The sequence below is a fragment of the Hemibagrus wyckioides genome, linkage group LG17 (assembly GCF_019097595.1).
Source record: "Hemibagrus wyckioides isolate EC202008001 linkage group LG17, SWU_Hwy_1.0, whole genome shotgun sequence".
In the NCBI taxonomy this organism is placed as follows: Eukaryota; Metazoa; Chordata; class Actinopteri; order Siluriformes; family Bagridae; genus Hemibagrus; species Hemibagrus wyckioides.
Window position 1 is genome coordinate 678,330 of NC_080726.1, and position 19,616 is coordinate 697,945.

At 42.8% G+C, this 19,616-nt stretch overlaps 1 protein-coding gene across 2 annotated transcripts in view; it reads right to left on the reverse strand.

The window, feature by feature from the left end:
- Positions 1-19,455, reverse strand: part of efna2a (ephrin-A2a) — a 118,253-nt gene extending 98,798 nt beyond the window's left edge. Inside the window, exons 1-2 of one of the 2 annotated variants that reach the window (XM_058414638.1) lie at positions 18,503-19,455; positions 17,867-18,338 (exon numbers count right to left, since the gene is read on the reverse strand). In XM_058414638.1, coding sequence (XP_058270621.1) covers positions 17,867-17,991 — 125 coding nt within the window. In that variant the 5' untranslated portion in view covers positions 17,992-18,338; positions 18,503-19,455. Of the gene's footprint in view, positions 1-17,866 lie in introns of both variants that reach the window. The other variant, XM_058414637.1, reaches the window with a different exon arrangement.
- Positions 19,456-19,616: the final 161 nt, after the last annotated feature.

Below are 19,616 nucleotides of genomic sequence, written 5' to 3' on the forward strand. Positions count from 1 at the left end.
GTGAGTAGTGAGCGTTACAGTGAGCGTTACAGTAGTGTGAGTAGTGAGTGTTACAGTGAGCGTTACAGTAGTGTGAGTAGTGAGTGTTACAGTGAGCGTTACAGTAGTGTGAGTAGTGAGTGTTACAGTAGTGTGAGTAGTGAGTGTTACAGTGAGTGTTACAGTAGTGTGAGTAGTGAGTGTTACAGTAGTGTGAGTAGTGAGTGTTAGTGAGCGTTACAGTAGTGTGAGTAGTGAGTGTTACAGTAGTGTGAGTAGTGAGTGTTACAGTAGTGTGAGTAGTGAGTGTTACAGTGAGTGTTACAGTAGTGTGAGTAGTGAGTGTTACAGTGGTGTGAGTAGTGAGTGTTACAGTGAGCGTTACAGTAGTGTGAGTAGTGAGTGTTACAGTAGTGTGAGTAGTGAGTGTTACAGTGAGCGTTACAGTAGTATGAGTAGTGAGTGTTACAGTAGTGTGAGTAGTGAGTGTTACAGTGAGTGTTACAGTAGTGTGAGTAGTGAGTGTTACAGTGAGCGTTACAGTAGTGTGAGTAGTGAGTGTTACAGTGAGCGTTACAGTAGTGTGAGTAGTGAGTGTTACAGTGAGTGTTACAGTAGTGTGAGTAGTGAGCGTTACAGTGAGCGTTACAGTAGTGTGAGTAGTGAGTGTTACAGTGAGCGTTACAGTAGTGTGAGTAGTGAGCGTTACAGTGAGCGTTACAGTAGTGTGAGTATTGAGTGTTACAGTAAGCGTTACAGTAGTGTGAGTAGTGAGCGTTAGTGAGTGTTACAGTAGTGTGAGTAGTGAGTGTTACAGTAGTGTGAGTAGTGAGCGTTACAGTAGTGTGAGTAGTGAGTGTTACAGTAGTGTGAGTAGTGAGTGTTACAGTAGTATGAGTAGTGAGTGTTACAGTAGTGTGAGTAGTGAGTGTTACAGTGAGTGTTACAGTAGTGTGAGTAGTGAGTGTTACAGTGAGCGTTACAGTAGTGTGAGTAGTGAGTGTTACAGTGAGCGTTACAGTAGTGTGAGTAGTGAGTGTTACAGTGAGTGTTACAGTAGTGTGAGTAGTGAGTGTTACAGTGAGCGTTACAGTAGTGTGAGTAGTGAGTGTTACAGTGAGTGTTACAGTAGTGTGAGTAGTGAGCGTTACAGTGAGCGTTACAGTAGTGTGAGTAGTGAGCGTTACAGTGAGCGTTACAGTAGTGTGAGTATTGAGTGTTACAGTAAGCGTTACAGTAGTGTGAGTAGTGAGCGTTAGTGAGTGTTACAGTAGTGTGAGTAGTGAGCGTTACAGTAGTGTGAGTAGTGAGTGTTACAGTAGTGTGAGTAGTGAGTGTTAGTGAGCGTTACAGTAGTGTGAGTAGTGAGTGTTACAGTAGTGTGAGTAGTGAGCGTTACAGTGAGCGTTACAGTAGTGTGAGTAGTGAGCGTTAGTGAGTGTTACAGTAGTGTGAGTAGTGAGTGTTACAGTGAGTGTTACAGTAGTGTGAGTAGTGAGTGTTACAGTGAGTGTTACAGTAGTGTGAGTAGTGAGTGTTACAGTGAGTGTTACAGTAGTGTGAGTAATGAGTGTTACAGTAGTGTGAGTAGTGAGTGTTACAGTAGTGTGAGTAGTGAGTGTTACAGTGAGTGTTACAGTAGTGTGAGTAGTGAGCGTTAGTGAGTGTTACAGTAGTGTGAGTAGTGAGTGTTACAGTGAGCGTTACAGTAGTGTGAGTAGTGAGCGTTACAGTGTTACAGTAGTGTGAGTAGTGAGTGTTAGTAGTCTGAGTAGTGAGTGTTACAGTAAGTGTTACAGTAGTGTGAGTAGTGAGTGTTACAGTAAGTGTTACAGTAGTGTGAGTAGTGAGTGTTACAGTAGTGTGAGTAGTGAGTGTTACAGTGAGTGTTACAGTAGTGTGAGTAGTGAGTGTTACAGTAGTGTGAGTAGTGAGTGTTACAGTGAGTGTTACAGTAGTGTGATTAGTGAGTGTTACAGTGAGTGTTACAGTAGTGTGAGTACTGAGTGTTACAGTGAGTGTTACAGTAGTGTGAGTACTGAGTGTTACAGTGAGTGTTACAGTAGTGTGAGTAGTGAGTGTTACAGTAGTGTGAGTAGTGAGTGTTACAGTAAGTGTTACAGTAGTGTGAGTAGTGAGTGTTACAGTAGTGTGAGTAGTGAGTGTTACAGTGAGTGTTACAGTAGTGTGATTAGTGAGTGTTACAGTGAGTGTTACAGTAGTGTGAGTACTGAGTGTTACAGTGAGTGTTACAGTAGTGTGAGTACTGAGTGTTACAGTGAGTGTTACAGTAGTGTGAGTAGTGAGTGTTACAGTAGTGTGAGTAGTGAGTGTTACAGTGAGTGTTACAGTAGTGTGAGTAGTGAGTGTTACAGTAGTGTGAGTAGTGAGTGTTACAGTGAGTGTTACAGTAGTGTGAGTAGTGAGTGTTACAGTGAGTGTTACAGTAGTGTGAGTATTGAGTGTTACAGTGAGTGTTACAGTAGTGTGAGTATTGAGTGTTACAGTGAGTGTTACAGTAGTGTGAGTAGTGAGCGTTACAGTAAGTTTTACAGTAGTGTGAGTAGTGAGTGTTACAGTAGTGTGAGTAGTGAGTGTTACAGTGAGCGTTACAGTAGTGTGAGTAGTGAGCGTTACAGTAAGTGTTACAGTAGTGTGAGTAGTGAGTGTTACAGTGAGCGTTACAGTAGTGTGAGTAGTGAGCGTTACAGTAAGTGTTACAGTAGTGTGAGTAGTGAGTGTTACAGTGAGTGTTACAGTAGTGTGAGTAGTGAGCATTACAGTAGTGTGAGTAGTGAGCGTTACAGTAGTGTGAGTAGTGAGTGTTACAGTAGTGTGAGTAGTGAGTGTTACAGTGAGTGTTACAGTAGTGTGAGTAGTGAGTGTTACAGTAGTGTGAGTAGTGAGCGTTACAGTGAGCGTTACAGTAGTGTGAGTAGTGAGCGTTAGTGAGTGTTACAGTAGTGTGAGTAGTGAGTGTTACAGTGAGCGTTACAGTAGTGTGAGTAGTGAGCGTTACAGTGTTACAGTAGTGTGAGTAGTGAGTGTTACAGTAGTGTGAGTAGTGAGTGTTACAGTAAGTGTTACAGTAGTGTGAGTAGTGAGTGTTACAGTAAGTGTTACAGTAGTGTGAGTAGTGAGTGTTACAGTAGTGTGAGTAGTGAGTGTTACAGTGAGTGTTACAGTAGTGTGAGTAGTGAGTGTTACAGTGAGTGTTACAGTAGTGTGAGTACTGAGTGTTACAGTGAGTGTTACAGTAGTGTGAGTAGTGAGTGTTACAGTAGTGTGAGTAGTGAGTGTTACAGTGAGTGTTACAGTAGTGTGAGTAGTGAGTGTTACAGTAGTGTGAGTAGTGAGTGTTACAGTGAGTGTTACAGTAGTGTGAGTAGTGAGCGTTACAGTAAGTGTTACAGTAGTGTGAGTAGTGAGTGTTACAGTAGTGTGAGTAGTGAGTGTTACAGTAGTGTGAGTAGTGAGTGTTACAGTGAGCATTACAGTAGTGTGAGTAGTGAGTGTTACAGTGAGTGTTACAGTAGTGTGAGTAGTGAGTGTTACAGTGAGTGTTACAGTAGTGTGAGTATTGAGTGTTACAGTGAGTGTTACAGTAGTGTGAGTATTGAGTGTTACAGTGAGTGTTACAGTAGTGTGAGTATTGAGTGTTACAGTGAGTGTTACAGTAGTGTGAGTAGTGAGTGTTACAGTGAGTGTTACAGTAGTGTGAGTAGTGAGTGTTACAGTAGTGTGAGTAGTGAGTGTTACAGTGAGTGTTACAGTAGTGTGAGTAGTGAGTGTTACAGTAGTGTGAGTAGTGAGTGTTACAGTGAGTGTTACAGTAGTGTGAGTAGTGAGCGTTACAGTAAGTGTTACAGTAGTGTGAGTAGTGAGTGTTACAGTAGTGTGAGTAGTGAGTGTTACAGTGAGCATTACAGTAGTGTGAGTAGTGAGCGTTACAGTAAGTGTTACAGTAGTGTGAGTAGTGAGCGTTACAGTGAGTGTTACAGTAGTGTGAGTAGTGAGTGTTACAGTAGTGTGAGTAGTGAGTGTTACAGTGAGTGTTACAGTAGTGTGAGTAGTGAGCGTTACAGTGAGTGTTACAGTAGTGTGAGTAGTGAGTGTTACAGTAGTGTGAGTAGTGAGTGTTACAGTGAGCGTTACAGTAGTGTGAGTAGTGAGCGTTACAGTAAGTGTTACAGTAGTGTGAGTAGTGAGCGTTACAGTGAGTGTTACAGTAGTGTGAGTAGTGAGTGTTACAGTGAGTGTTACAGTAGTGTGGGTAGTGAGTGTTACAGTGAGTGTTACAGTAGTGTGAGTAGTGAGTGTTACAGTGAGTGTTACAGTAGTGTGGGTATTGAGTGTTACAGTGAGTGTTACAGTAGTGTGAGTATTGAGTGTTACAGTGAGTGTTACAGTAGTGTGAGTATTGAGTGTTACAGTGAGTGTTACAGTAGTGTGAGTAGTGAGTGTTACAGTGAGTGTTACAGTAGTGTGAGTAGTGAGTGTTACAGTAGTATGAGTAGTGAGTGTTACAGTAGTGTGAGTAGTGAGTGTTACAGTGAGTGTTACAGTAGTGTGAGTAGTGAGTGTTACAGTGAGCGTTACAGTAGTGTGAGTAGTGAGTGTTACAGTGAGCGTTACAGTAGTGTGAGTAGTGAGTGTTACAGTGAGTGTTACAGTAGTGTGAGTAGTGAGTGTTACAGTGAGTGTTACAGTAGTGTGAGTATTGAGTGTTACAGTGAGTGTTACAGTAGTGTGAGTATTGAGTGTTACAGTGAGTGTTACAGTAGTGTGAGTATTGAGTGTTACAGTGAGTGTTACAGTAGTGTGAGTAGTGAGTGTTACAGTGAGTGTTACAGTAGTGTGAGTAGTGAGTGTTACAGTAGTGTGAGTAGTGAGTGTTACAGTGAGTGTTACAGTAGTGTGAGTAGTGAGTGTTACAGTAGTGTGAGTAGTGAGTGTTAGTGAGTGTTACAGTAGTGTGAGTAGTGAGCGTTACAGTAAGTGTTACAGTAGTGTGAGTAGTGAGTGTTACAGTAGTGTGAGTAGTGAGTGTTACAGTGAGCATTACAGTAGTGTGAGTAGTGAGCGTTACAGTAAGTGTTACAGTAGTGTGAGTAGTGAGCGTTACAGTGAGTGTTACAGTAGTGTGAGTAGTGAGTGTTACAGTAGTGTGAGTAGTGAGTGTTACAGTGAGTGTTACAGTAGTGTGAGTAGTGAGCGTTACAGTGAGTGTTACAGTAGTGTGAGTAGTGAGTGTTACAGTAGTGTGAGTAGTGAGTGTTACAGTGAGTGTTACAGTAGTGTGAGTAGTGAGCGTTACAGTGAGTGTTACAGTAGTGTGAGTAGTGAGTGTTACAGTGAGTGTTACAGTAGTGTGGGTAGTGAGTGTTACAGTGAGTGTTACAGTAGTGTGGGTAGTGAGTGTTACAGTGAGTGTTACAGTAGTGTGAGTAGTGAGTGTTACAGTGAGTGTTACAGTAGTGTGAGTAGTGAGTGTTACAGTGAGTGTTACAGTAGTGTGAGTAGTGAGTGTTACAGTAGTGTGAGTAGTGAGTGTTAGTGAGTGTTACAGTAGTGTGAGTAGTGAGCGTTACAGTAAGTGTTACAGTAGTGTGAGTAGTGAGTGTTACAGTAGTGTGAGTAGTGAGTGTTACAGTGAGCATTACAGTAGTGTGAGTAGTGAGCGTTACAGTAAGTGTTACAGTAGTGTGAGTAGTGAGCGTTACAGTGAGTGTTACAGTAGTGTGAGTAGTGAGTGTTACAGTAGTGTGAGTAGTGAGTGTTACAGTGAGTGTTACAGTAGTGTGAGTAGTGAGCGTTACAGTGAGTGTTACAGTAGTGTGAGTAGTGAGTGTTACAGTAGTGTGAGTAGTGAGTGTTACAGTGAGTGTTACAGTAGTGTGAGTAGTGAGCGTTACAGTGAGTGTTACAGTAGTGTGAGTAGTGAGTGTTACAGTGAGTGTTACAGTAGTGTGGGTAGTGAGTGTTACAGTGAGTGTTACAGTAGTGTGGGTAGTGAGTGTTACAGTGAGTGTTACAGTAGTGTGAGTAGTGAGTGTTACAGTGAGTGTTACAGTAGTGTGAGTATTGAGTGTTACAGTGAGTGTTACAGTAGTGTGAGTATTGAGTGTTACAGTGAGTGTTACAGTAGTGTGAGTATTGAGTGTTACAGTGAGTGTTACAGTAGTGTGAGTAGTGAGTGTTACAGTAGTGTGAGTAGTGAGTGTTACAGTGAGTGTTACAGTAGTGTGAGTAGTGAGTGTTACAGTGAGTGTTACAGTGAGTGTTACAGTAGTGTGAGTAGTGAGTGTTACAGTAGTGTGAGTAGTGAGCGTTACAGTGAGCGTTACAGTAGTGGGAGTAGTGAGCGTTACAGTGAGCGTTACAGTAGTGGGAGTAGTGAGCGTTACAGTGAGCGTTACAGTAGTGGGAGTAGTGAGCGTTACAGTGAGCGTTACAGTAGTGTGAGTAGTGAGTGTTACAGTAGTGTGAGTAGTGAGTGTTACAGTGAGTGTTACAGTAGTGTGAGTAGTGAGCGTTACAGTAAGTGTTACAGTAGTGTGAGTAGTGAGTGTTACAGTAGTGTGAGTAGTGAGTGTTACAGTAGTGTGAGTAGTGAGTGTTACAGTGAGCATTACAGTAGTGTGAGTAGTGAGTGTTACAGTGAGTGTTACAGTAGTGTGAGTAGTGAGTGTTACAGTGAGTGTTACAGTAGTGTGAGTATTGAGTGTTACAGTGAGTGTTACAGTAGTGTGAGTATTGAGTGTTACAGTGAGTGTTACAGTAGTGTGAGTATTGAGTGTTACAGTGAGTGTTACAGTAGTGTGAGTAGTGAGTGTTACAGTGAGTGTTACAGTAGTGTGAGTAGTGAGTGTTACAGTAGTGTGAGTAGTGAGTGTTACAGTGAGTGTTACAGTAGTGTGAGTAGTGAGTGTTACAGTAGTGTGAGTAGTGAGTGTTACAGTGAGTGTTACAGTAGTGTGAGTAGTGAGCGTTACAGTAAGTGTTACAGTAGTGTGAGTAGTGAGTGTTACAGTAGTGTGAGTAGTGAGTGTTACAGTGAGCATTACAGTAGTGTGAGTAGTGAGCGTTACAGTAAGTGTTACAGTAGTGTGAGTAGTGAGCGTTACAGTGAGTGTTACAGTAGTGTGAGTAGTGAGTGTTACAGTAGTGTGAGTAGTGAGTGTTACAGTGAGTGTTACAGTAGTGTGAGTAGTGAGCGTTACAGTGAGTGTTACAGTAGTGTGAGTAGTGAGTGTTACAGTAGTGTGAGTAGTGAGTGTTACAGTGAGCGTTACAGTAGTGTGAGTAGTGAGCGTTACAGTAAGTGTTACAGTAGTGTGAGTAGTGAGCGTTACAGTGAGTGTTACAGTAGTGTGAGTAGTGAGTGTTACAGTGAGTGTTACAGTAGTGTGGGTAGTGAGTGTTACAGTGAGTGTTACAGTAGTGTGAGTAGTGAGTGTTACAGTGAGTGTTACAGTAGTGTGGGTATTGAGTGTTACAGTGAGTGTTACAGTAGTGTGAGTATTGAGTGTTACAGTGAGTGTTACAGTAGTGTGAGTATTGAGTGTTACAGTGAGTGTTACAGTAGTGTGAGTAGTGAGTGTTACAGTGAGTGTTACAGTAGTGTGAGTAGTGAGTGTTACAGTAGTATGAGTAGTGAGTGTTACAGTAGTGTGAGTAGTGAGTGTTACAGTGAGTGTTACAGTAGTGTGAGTAGTGAGTGTTACAGTGAGCGTTACAGTAGTGTGAGTAGTGAGTGTTACAGTGAGCGTTACAGTAGTGTGAGTAGTGAGTGTTACAGTGAGTGTTACAGTAGTGTGAGTAGTGAGTGTTACAGTGAGTGTTACAGTAGTGTGAGTATTGAGTGTTACAGTGAGTGTTACAGTAGTGTGAGTATTGAGTGTTACAGTGAGTGTTACAGTAGTGTGAGTATTGAGTGTTACAGTGAGTGTTACAGTAGTGTGAGTAGTGAGTGTTACAGTGAGTGTTACAGTAGTGTGAGTAGTGAGTGTTACAGTAGTGTGAGTAGTGAGTGTTACAGTGAGTGTTACAGTAGTGTGAGTAGTGAGTGTTACAGTAGTGTGAGTAGTGAGTGTTAGTGAGTGTTACAGTAGTGTGAGTAGTGAGCGTTACAGTAAGTGTTACAGTAGTGTGAGTAGTGAGTGTTACAGTAGTGTGAGTAGTGAGTGTTACAGTGAGCATTACAGTAGTGTGAGTAGTGAGCGTTACAGTAAGTGTTACAGTAGTGTGAGTAGTGAGCGTTACAGTGAGTGTTACAGTAGTGTGAGTAGTGAGTGTTACAGTAGTGTGAGTAGTGAGTGTTACAGTGAGTGTTACAGTAGTGTGAGTAGTGAGCGTTACAGTGAGTGTTACAGTAGTGTGAGTAGTGAGTGTTACAGTAGTGTGAGTAGTGAGTGTTACAGTGAGTGTTACAGTAGTGTGAGTAGTGAGCGTTACAGTGAGTGTTACAGTAGTGTGAGTAGTGAGTGTTACAGTGAGTGTTACAGTAGTGTGGGTAGTGAGTGTTACAGTGAGTGTTACAGTAGTGTGGGTAGTGAGTGTTACAGTGAGTGTTACAGTAGTGTGAGTAGTGAGTGTTACAGTGAGTGTTACAGTAGTGTGAGTAGTGAGTGTTACAGTGAGTGTTACAGTAGTGTGAGTAGTGAGTGTTACAGTAGTGTGAGTAGTGAGTGTTAGTGAGTGTTACAGTAGTGTGAGTAGTGAGCGTTACAGTAAGTGTTACAGTAGTGTGAGTAGTGAGTGTTACAGTAGTGTGAGTAGTGAGTGTTACAGTGAGCATTACAGTAGTGTGAGTAGTGAGCGTTACAGTAAGTGTTACAGTAGTGTGAGTAGTGAGCGTTACAGTGAGTGTTACAGTAGTGTGAGTAGTGAGTGTTACAGTAGTGTGAGTAGTGAGTGTTACAGTGAGTGTTACAGTAGTGTGAGTAGTGAGCGTTACAGTGAGTGTTACAGTAGTGTGAGTAGTGAGTGTTACAGTAGTGTGAGTAGTGAGTGTTACAGTGAGTGTTACAGTAGTGTGAGTAGTGAGCGTTACAGTGAGTGTTACAGTAGTGTGAGTAGTGAGTGTTACAGTGAGTGTTACAGTAGTGTGGGTAGTGAGTGTTACAGTGAGTGTTACAGTAGTGTGGGTAGTGAGTGTTACAGTGAGTGTTACAGTAGTGTGAGTAGTGAGTGTTACAGTGAGTGTTACAGTAGTGTGAGTATTGAGTGTTACAGTGAGTGTTACAGTAGTGTGAGTATTGAGTGTTACAGTGAGTGTTACAGTAGTGTGAGTATTGAGTGTTACAGTGAGTGTTACAGTAGTGTGAGTAGTGAGTGTTACAGTAGTGTGAGTAGTGAGTGTTACAGTGAGTGTTACAGTAGTGTGAGTAGTGAGTGTTACAGTGAGTGTTACAGTGAGTGTTACAGTAGTGTGAGTAGTGAGTGTTACAGTAGTGTGAGTAGTGAGCGTTACAGTGAGCGTTACAGTAGTGGGAGTAGTGAGCGTTACAGTGAGCGTTACAGTAGTGGGAGTAGTGAGCGTTACAGTGAGCGTTACAGTAGTGGGAGTAGTGAGCGTTACAGTGAGCGTTACAGTAGTGGGAGTAGTGAGCGTTACAGTGAGCGTTACAGTAGTGGGAGTAGTGAGCGTTACAGTGAGCGTTACAGTAGTGGGAGTAGTGAGCGTTACAGTGAGCGTTACAGTAGTGGGAGTAGTGAGCGTTACAGTGAGCGTTACAGTAGTGGGAGTAGTGAGCGTTACAGTGAGCGTTACAGTAGTGGGAGTAGTGAGCGTTACAGTGAGCGTTACAGTAGTGGGAGTAGTGAGCGTTACAGTGAGCGTTACAGTAGTGGGAGTAGTGAGCGTTACAGTGAGCGTTACAGTAGTGGGAGTAGTGAGCGTTACAGTGAGCGTTACAGTAGTGGGAGTAGTGAGCGTTACAGTGAGCGTTACAGTAGTGTGAGTAGTGAGCGTTACAGTGAGCGTTACAGTAGTGTGAGTAGTGAGCGTTACAGTGAGCGTTACAGTAGTGGGAGTAGTGAGCGTTACAGTGAGCGTTACAGTAGTGGGAGTAGTGAGCGTTACAGTGAGCGTTACAGTAGTGGGAGTAGTGAGCGTTACAGTGAGCGTTACAGTAGTGGGAGTAGTGAGCGTTACAGTGAGCGTTACAGTAGTGGGAGTAGTGAGCGTTACAGTGAGCGTTACAGTAGTGGGAGTAGTGAGCGTTACAGTGAGCGTTACAGTAGTGGGAGTAGTGAGCGTTACAGTGAGCGTTACAGTAGTGGGAGTAGTGAGCGTTACAGTGAGCGTTACAGTAGTGTGAGTAGTGAGCGTTACAGTGAGCGTTACAGTAGTGTGAGTAGTGAGCGTTACAGTGAGCGTTACAGTAGTGTGAGTAGTGAGCGTTACAGTGAGCGTTACAGTAGTGTGAGTAGTGAGTGTTACAGTAGTGTGAGTAGTGAGTGTTACAGTGAGTGTTACAGTAGTGTGAGTAGTGAGTTACAGTGAGTGTTACAGTAGTGTGAGTAGTGAGTGTTACAGTGAGTGTTACAGTAGTGTGAGTAGTGAGTGTTACAGTGAGTGTTACAGTAGTGTGAGTAGTGAGTGTTAGTCAGCATTACAGTAGTGTGAGTAGTGAGCGTTAGTGAGTGTTACAGTAGTGGGAGTAGTAAGTGTTAGTGTGTTACAGTAGTGTGAGTAGTGAGTGTTACAGTAGTGTGAGTAGTGAGCGTTACAGTAGTGTGAGTAGTGAGCGTTACAGTGAGCGTTACAGTAGTGTGAGTAGTGAGTGTTACAGTAAGTGTTACAGTAGTGAGTGTTACAGTAAGTGTTACAGTAGTGTGAGTAGTGAGTGTTACAGTAGTATGAGTAGTGAGTGTTACAGTAGTGTGAGTAGTGAGTGTTACAGTGAGTGTTACAGTAGTATGAGTAGTGAGTGTTACAGTAGTGTGAGTAGTGAGTGTTACAGTGAGTGTTACAGTAGTGTGAGTAGTGAGTGTTAGTGAGTGTTACAGTAGTGGGAGTAGTGAGTGTTACAGTGAATGGGTGATCTGCTCTGCAGCTCTTTGTGTATGTGCTTTGGACATGTTATATAAAGGAACATTATTAGCAATGAACACTTCACCTCCAGTTCTCAGAGCTCCTAGGTTTCCTTTCTCCTGAGCTCACACACGGCTTTTGCTCTTAAAGGAGGAATTAAAAAAAAAGGAAGATGAACGCTAAAAGAGGGATGACAACAAAAAGACGCTCAGCTTTGTAACCTTACAGAGTGAGCCGATATAATCCCAAGCTTTCTTCCTTCAAAAGATCCTCACAGGCTTTGAGCTTCTTAACAGATTTCTCTCCCTCTCTCTCGCAATCTCTCCCTGTCTCGCTCACTCCCCCCTCTCTGCATCTCTCTCTCTCTTTCTCTCTCTCCCCCCAATTTCATATTTAGTTTCTCTCCCTTCCTGTCTCTCTCTCTCTCTCTCACAGTAGAAGTGAAGTGCAGGAATGCTCTCCTCTTAGTTCTTTATCAGTGACTGCGCTCATTATTCTCTTGAGAGCATGAAGAAAGCTTTTTTCCCCTCCAGAGACACAGCACTTTTCTTCCTCTGTTTTTTTATTGACCTGTTTTTTCACTTCCTGTTTGTCTTTTCTGCAGCAGAGACCTCACTCACGTCTTCAGTCATCCAGTTTTTATGCTAAATTTTCATTTGCATATGAGAAAAAACCACAAAGGGAAATTCAAACACACATCTAAATATTAAAGTTTTTCTTCCTGACTGAGAGTCAAAATAGTGGAGAAGCTCTGCATGCCTACAAAGGCCTTCAGCATCAGAACAACTTCCAAATAGAATAGCTTTATGGAGCTCAGAAGCCATAATCATCCAATAAACCCTTAAAGAACCTACTGTGGGGTTCTGTTGTCAGCTTTGAGCTGAGACCCATGACTGTGAGGAGAAAGAGGAACAGATAAGATTAGATGAAGGGCAAACTGTCCATCTGGTGGAAGCTTAAAGGTTCTATGAATAAGAAATGGTTTCAAAGTGGTTTCAGCAGTAAAAGAACCTTTAATTATCCCACAAAGCCTTAAAGAACCTTAGAAGAACCCATGACTGTGTGTGAGGATAAAGAGATACAGATTATACTAAGATTGTATCTTCAGTTGTTGCACTGAGAAAAAAAATGAAGAAGAAGAAGCAGCCTTTATTATCACCACACACATCCATTACAGCACAGTGGAATACTTTCCTTCACAAATCCCAGCTGAGGAAGTTGGGGTCAGAGCGCAGGGGCAGCTATGATACAGCTCCCTGGAGCAGAGAGGGTTAAGAGCTCAATTGCCCAACAGTGGAGTTTGGTGTATCTGGGGCTTGAACCCCAATCTTCTTGTCAACAACCCGGTGCCTTAACCACTTGAGCCACCTCTGCACACTGGAGGTAGAAGGCAAACATGCAGAACTTTACAACAGAGAACCTTTAATTATCCAGCAAGGATGATCGAAATGTAAGAACAAAACACTGAACAACATGAGTTCTACTTTCAGATACAAACTCTCAGATGGAAGAACATTCACTGTTAAAAGTCTTTGAAGGATGTTTGTTTGATGGAATTGAAAGAACCCTAACAGGGTCTAGCTCTACAGACCTGAATGGGTTCTATATGGAACGCTTTCTGACAGAAAACACTCTACACTCTAAGGTGCTATGTAGAACCTTACAACAGAGTGTCTCCCGATCAGAAACCTCAAGCCTTAAAAGTATTGATGATGAAATATGCTTCAAATTTTCAAGAAGGCCTACATAATCTTCTGGGAGGTGCTACAGGAGCCTCCGGACCAAGACAAGCAGGTTCAGGAACAGCTTTTTCCCCCACAGCTGTTTCTTTGCTGAACTCTGCCTCCACCCAATCACACACACATTGACTGAGCACATTATTATCAGTGTATATAAACTTTTCTGTATATAACCCTTTCTGTGTATAGTTTACATATGCAAATATTTATCATGGTATACAATATCTTCCTCATTGCACACATCTAAATCATTGCACTCATTGTACATAACTCCTTCTCTGAATACCGTTTACATATTTAATCATCATGGTATACAATACCTTCTTTATTGCACCACCTATAATCATTTGCTCATTTGCACTCATTGTATTTACCTCCCTCTGTATACTGTTTATATATGCAAATTATTTATATTTGTTTATTTACTGATTATATATGCTAATTATTTGCACTGCGAAAATGCACTTCTGGTTAGATGCTAACTGTATTTCAAGAAGCTTCAAGAAGCTTTATTGTCATTTCCCCCACATATAGCTGACACAATACAGAGTGAAATGAAACAACGTTTCTCCAGGACCTGGTGCTACAGAAACATACAACAAGTTCAACACAAAACACCACCACAGAGCTAGGACAGAAGTTTGTCTTATCCACGTAAAGTGCACAGTGTGCAGCTAGGTGCAAACAGAGCATAGACAAGACAAAAGACAAGAAATACAAGAAAGACAACACAAAGAACACAGGACACTTAGCGCCGAAAAAGAAAGAAAAGAACATGTGTGATGGAATGTAAGTGAAATAAAATAAGATAAAGTGAAATGATGTAAAAAAAAAGTATTGTGCAAAAATATTGTGCAAAAATACACAGCAGCGGTTGAGGTAGTGCAAATAGAATAAACATAAATATAACTATAGCAGCGGATGACAGGTAGAGGTAGTGCAGTAAGTAATGAACAATATAAATTATGTGTGTGTGTGTGTGTGTGTGTCCACACAGTCGAGAAAGAGTGTGTGTATATGTGTGTGAGAGAGACAGAGAGTTGATATAGTTCAGTTCAGTCCTGAGTGAGTGTGTGTGTGTGTGTGTAGAACAGTTCAGTCCTGAGTGAGAGTGTGTGTGTGTGTGTGTGTGTGAGAGAGAGTGTAGAACAGTTCAGTCCCGGGTGTTGAGGAGCCTGATGGCTTGAAGAAAGAAACTGTTACACAGTCTGGTTGTGAGGCCCGAATGCTCCGGTACCTCTTTCCAGATGGCAGGAGGGTGAAGAGTGTGTGTGAGGGGTGTGTGGGGTGTGTGGGGTGTGTAAGAGTGTGTGTGAGGGGTGTGTGGGGTGTGTAAGAGTGTGTGTGAGGGGTGTGTGGGGTGTGTAAGAGTGTGTGTGAGGGGTGTGTGGGGTGTGTAAGAGTGTGTGTGAGGGGTGTGTGTGAGGGGTGTGTGGGGTGTGTGAGTGTGTGTGTGAGGGGTGTGTGGGGTCATCCACAATGCTGTTAGCTTTGCGGATGCAGCATGTGGTGTAAATGTCTGTGATAGAGGGGAGAGAGACTCTGATGATCTTCTCAGCTGTCCTCACTGTCCCCTGAAGGGTCTTGTGATCTGAGACGGTCCAGTTCCCAAACCAGGCAGTGATGCAGCTGCTCAGGACGCTCTCCATGGTCCCTCTGTAGAACACAGTCAGGATGGGGGAGGGAGATGGGCTTTCCTCAGCCTCCTCAGGAAGTAGAGGCGCTGCTGGGCTTTCTGGGTGATGGAGCTGGTGTTGAGTGACCAGGTGAAGTTCTCCACCAGATGGACACCAAGGAATTTGGTGCTCTTGACGATCTCCACCGAGGATCCGTCGATGTTCAGTGGAGAATGGTCACTCTGTGCTCTCCTGAAGTCAACAACCATCTCTTTGGTCTTGTCGACGTTCAGGGAGAGGTTGTCGGCTCTACACCAGGCTGTTAGATGTTGCACCTCCTCTCTGTATGCTGACTCGTCGTTCTTGCTGATGAGACCCACCACGGTGTTTCTATCCTCCCCCGGTCCTCTTTCATTGCCTTGTACCCACATGTGCAGTGACAAAGTTGAATCTAATCTAATAACACTTCTCATGAGTAAGAAACCGAAATGAAAAATGAAATAAAAGTGCCTACAGGGTCAAAGGTCAGAGGCAATGAGCTGCTATTTAAACCAGCATCATGTGACTTTGCCAGACTCCAGAGGTTATTAATGTACTTGTAAATTCTGTGTGGTCTGTTGAATTACTTAGAATAATTTATTGGAATCGTTCCTCACTGCTGGTGTGATTAATGATGTGTGCTTTGAGATGCTCTGGACGCATCCACTCCAAGGACAGAGTAATAGCACTGTATTAAGGATTATAAACATTAGTTCATCAGTCTGAAAGAGTTTCATCACATTCACAGTGAAATGAAGGTGTAATTCAGAGCCACTTTACAATCAGGAAGTCTCCATGTCGAGAAGATCAGCAAAACCCACAGGATTTGCTCTTCCAGTGTCTCCGAGTTATTCAGAGCTGATCGAAGGCTGTCCTGTCCGGCCGGAGACTCTCTTTAATATTTTAAAGGGCTGTGAGACGGCTTTACGGTTTATTTAGCTCCCCTCACGTCTGAGAACCTGCCTGTCAGAACACATTAGGACGGAACCTTAGCAGGCGTGTAGCTGAGAGAGGAAACCTCCTGCCCAGCGACAGAGCCACTGCAGAGAACCTCACACACGTTTAACCACCAACAATACACATACATTTACATCTGAGTGCAAAAGTTTGTACAGTTATATGTACAGCTATGTACAGTGATGTAGTAATGCTGCTGGGTTTCACCGCTGTTCTGCTTATCACATTTAAAAAAACTGCTAATATATAGTCAGCTCTAAAGGTTGTACACCCCCACCCCCCGAATGTGATTACTCACTAATTATTCATTTATCTTCATAACCATGTGGTGTTGCAGAGGTGTAATATTCACAACACAGAGGGGAAAATGTTTTTGTGAACTCATTTCCTGATGAGTTTCTGTCATGTTCGGGATTATTGACCAGTCCCAGGACTTTTCTTTTCTGAAATCTGAATTTTATTTCCTCACAGGTTCACTGTAAAACAAAGCTACACTGGGAACCAGTAAAGACAGGTAGGGGGTACAAACTTTTGTAAACTTGTTCATCATGTTTATCAGCTCCACCTGCCATACTGGTCATACTGTAGGCATACAGTTACTGGCTATAAGTCAGAAAGTATTGGCACCTCCACCGGCACCACCACCCAGTCCGTCGGTGGGAAAAGACCACAGAGTTGGTGTGATTTGGATGGAGATGGAGAATTTTTCCAGATAGAGTGACGAAATCTGGCTCACCTCATGGCGATAAAGATTCAGCGAAGCTCATCTTTATGAAAAGTGCTGCATCTGCTGCATTGTGTTTATCTAACCAGGCGAGGAGAGAGTGAGGTTTATCACAAAAGGAGAAGACTTTTCATTTGCCACAACCAAATCCAAATAAACGTCATTTAAGCAGCAAACAAAGCCACTTGACATTTGCAAGTGGGCATCATCATCACCGTCATCACCACCATTATCATCTTTACAGTCACCATCATCATCATCTTCACCACCACCATCACCATTATCATCATCTTCACAATCACTGTCACCATCATCATCTTCAATCATCACCACCGTCACCACCATCATCATCTTCAATCATCACCACCATTATCACTCATCACCACCACCATCATCACCATCACTGTCATCACCACCATTATCATCATCTTCACAATCACCGTCACCATCATCATCTTCAATCATCACCACCGTCACCATCACTGTCATCACCACCATCATCATCTTCAATCACCACCACCATCATCATCTTCAATCATCACCACCATCATCACCATCATTGTCATCACCATCTTCACAATCACCACCATTATCACCGTCATCACCACCATCATCATCTTCACAATCATCATCATCATAATCATCTCCACCATCATCATCATCATCATCACCACAGTCATCATCATCACCATCAAGTCTGAGACACAGTTCAGCTTTGTTCTATAAATATAAAGACTAACTCTAACCCTGGCTTACTGTGGAATCTCTTCTCTTATGGAGAAATATCTAATATATGTTTAGATGTCAGTGTAGGAAGATGATGAACCTGATGCATTAACAATGTGAAGTTTTGTATAACATGATTCCATCCATTCACCTACCTATCTACCTACATATACATATACACACACATATATATATATGTATATGTATGTGTGTGTGTTGGAGATGAATAATGAATAAATAAAACAATAAATAAATAAAAATGCTGCTTTAAGACATTTTTACATTTTAGTGATATGCATCACAATATTCAGACTACATTGATAAACCAATGATAAAGTAAAGAAAATTAAAAAGCATGTTTTAATATTAATTAATTAATAAACACCTGCAAACAAATTGATCTTCAGTGTCCAATCAGCTGCCTGCTCCTGTCCTGTACCTGATGATTGCTGTGATAAAGCGTCCACATGTTGGAGTGATGTATTACTCACCATGATATCATGTTACTGTGTGTGTGTGTGTGTGTGTGTGTGTGTGTGTGAGACACTCATTTTTATTTACTTTTGTTGTGTAAAAACCAAACCAAAACAACAACGATACTTCGACATTTTCACAATGTGTGATAGATATATACACACCGCACATCAGAATTCATTTCATTACCAATGTCCAGCAAATCCACCAGACTTGGAAAATAACAATAAGTGTGTGTATCTGGGTCAGTGATGCTAACTCCACCACATTCTCATGATATATGAACTTCACACCATATACTGAATCATGTTCAAGTAAAGAAAGAAAGGAAGGAAAGATAGAAGACAGCACGGACACCTGAAGATACCCTAACAGTAGAGATGGAAACATGTTGTGATGTAAGACACTGTGGTCATCTGGTGTCCTTCACCCCTACAGTGTGTACAGTGGTGTGGTCAGTCTTTATTTCTACTCTTTTCTACACTTGTCACATTGTTTGTTCTTTATAAATTCATGTGTTCATCCCAACAAGTGTGTGTGTGTGTGTGTGTGTGTGAGATGTTGATCTAACCTGGTGTTTGAGCTGTTCCAGTAAACGGCGTGTCTGTCTGAGGGGGGAATCCTGTCCTCCGTCCACACACACTCCAAACACAGCATGGCAAACACCAACACCAGCACCAACACCTGAACCTCCATGTCTCAGTCACACCAATGATCTATTGCTTATTAAAAAACTGCTTATCTTCACAACGGAGGAACATCAGAGGAACCCTATAATGAGGTGCGTGTGCTCATCCATGAGGGTGCTGAGGATCAGATGATCAGATCTCATTCATGGACATGTGAAGCATTAGGAGGAATCCTGAACAGACATTAAATCATTCCTCAGAACTGTCTTGTCTTCTCTCACAGAGCTCGGAGGCTGGCTGCTTTGGAAATGACCCCCCTGTCCATGACGCTGGATGATGAAGTGCTGTGAAGTTCCTCAGTCCCATTCGCTCCAGCCGGATTCCTGATCAGCACGTGCAGAGGAACATCTCCAGCTGTGTGACAGGGCATGAGAAATGATTTGCATGGACAGTAAATTCAAAGTGCTCATCATCATCATCATCATCAGTCTGGTGTAACTTTAAGCGCGCGAGCTCGGTGTTTCACCGTGTATTCCTCATGCCGCATTCTACATGAGAAATAAATCCTTTTCTTTCACCTCCTGGTCGCGTTTCTCCTCTCACACACTCCTGCAGTGTTCCAGAAGCTGTGTGACGGTGTTTAAAGCTCTCCGCAGTGTGTGTGTGTGTGTGTGTGGATCAGATCCACACCGCAGTCAGTATTACCGCTGACTGACGACCTGAGCGTCTCAAACATCCTCTCACACCACAGGCGATTCTGATTGGCTACTTACAGCGACCAATAACAACCAGCAGGGGCGGGGCTTATTCAGGGCTCGTGGTGATCAAAATTGGCGGGAAGGCGTTGCTTTCTCGCGCTGTCAGGAATAAGAATTAGCTCGCGCACACAGAGTAACAGCACTGCTAACTGCTAACATCTCTGTATTTTACACTGATCTGTTTCACGTGTCTCTTATTAATTCCTCAGATCGGAAAGAACCAATGAGAATCATCAGGGGGTGGGGCTTATTCCGGCTCAAGGCAGGAAAAATACCAGGAAGGCTTTTCTTTCTTTCCCCATTCCTGATCGCGAAAGTAAAAATAAACATGGTTTATACAAGGAGAATTAGCATCACGGTTAGCAACAACACTCACCTGATCAGCCTTTCAGAAAAACCCACCAATAGGAATCATCAGGAGGCGGGGCTTACTTAAACTGTGGGAGGGTTTATTTCTGGCTCTGTTTCTGCCGGAAGTCTTCACATTCGGAGAGATAATTATTCTTTTTCACGGTTATTAAAGAAAGGGCCAATGAGAATCGTCTGGAGGCGGGGCTAATGCTAATCACAAGCAGCAAAAATGCTAGGCAGTTTTTCCCCTCACTCTGTGCCCAATAAAACTATCCAGATCCTGGAGAACCAGGTTATTTTTATTGAACCCTCCTGCTAGCAACTTCTCTCAAACCACAGAGACAAAAAAGAGCAACACTAAATGCAGATACAATCTCCTCAAACAAGCTTCATCTCAGACCCCTCCTCAAACAAGCTTCATCTCAGACCCCTCCTCAAACAAGCTTCATCTCAGACCCCTCCTCAAACAAGCTTCATCTCAGACCCCTCCTCAAACAAGCTTCATCTCAGACCCCTCCTCAAACAAGCTTCTTCTCAGACCCCTCCTCAAACAAGCTTCTTCTCAGACCCCTCCTCAAACAAG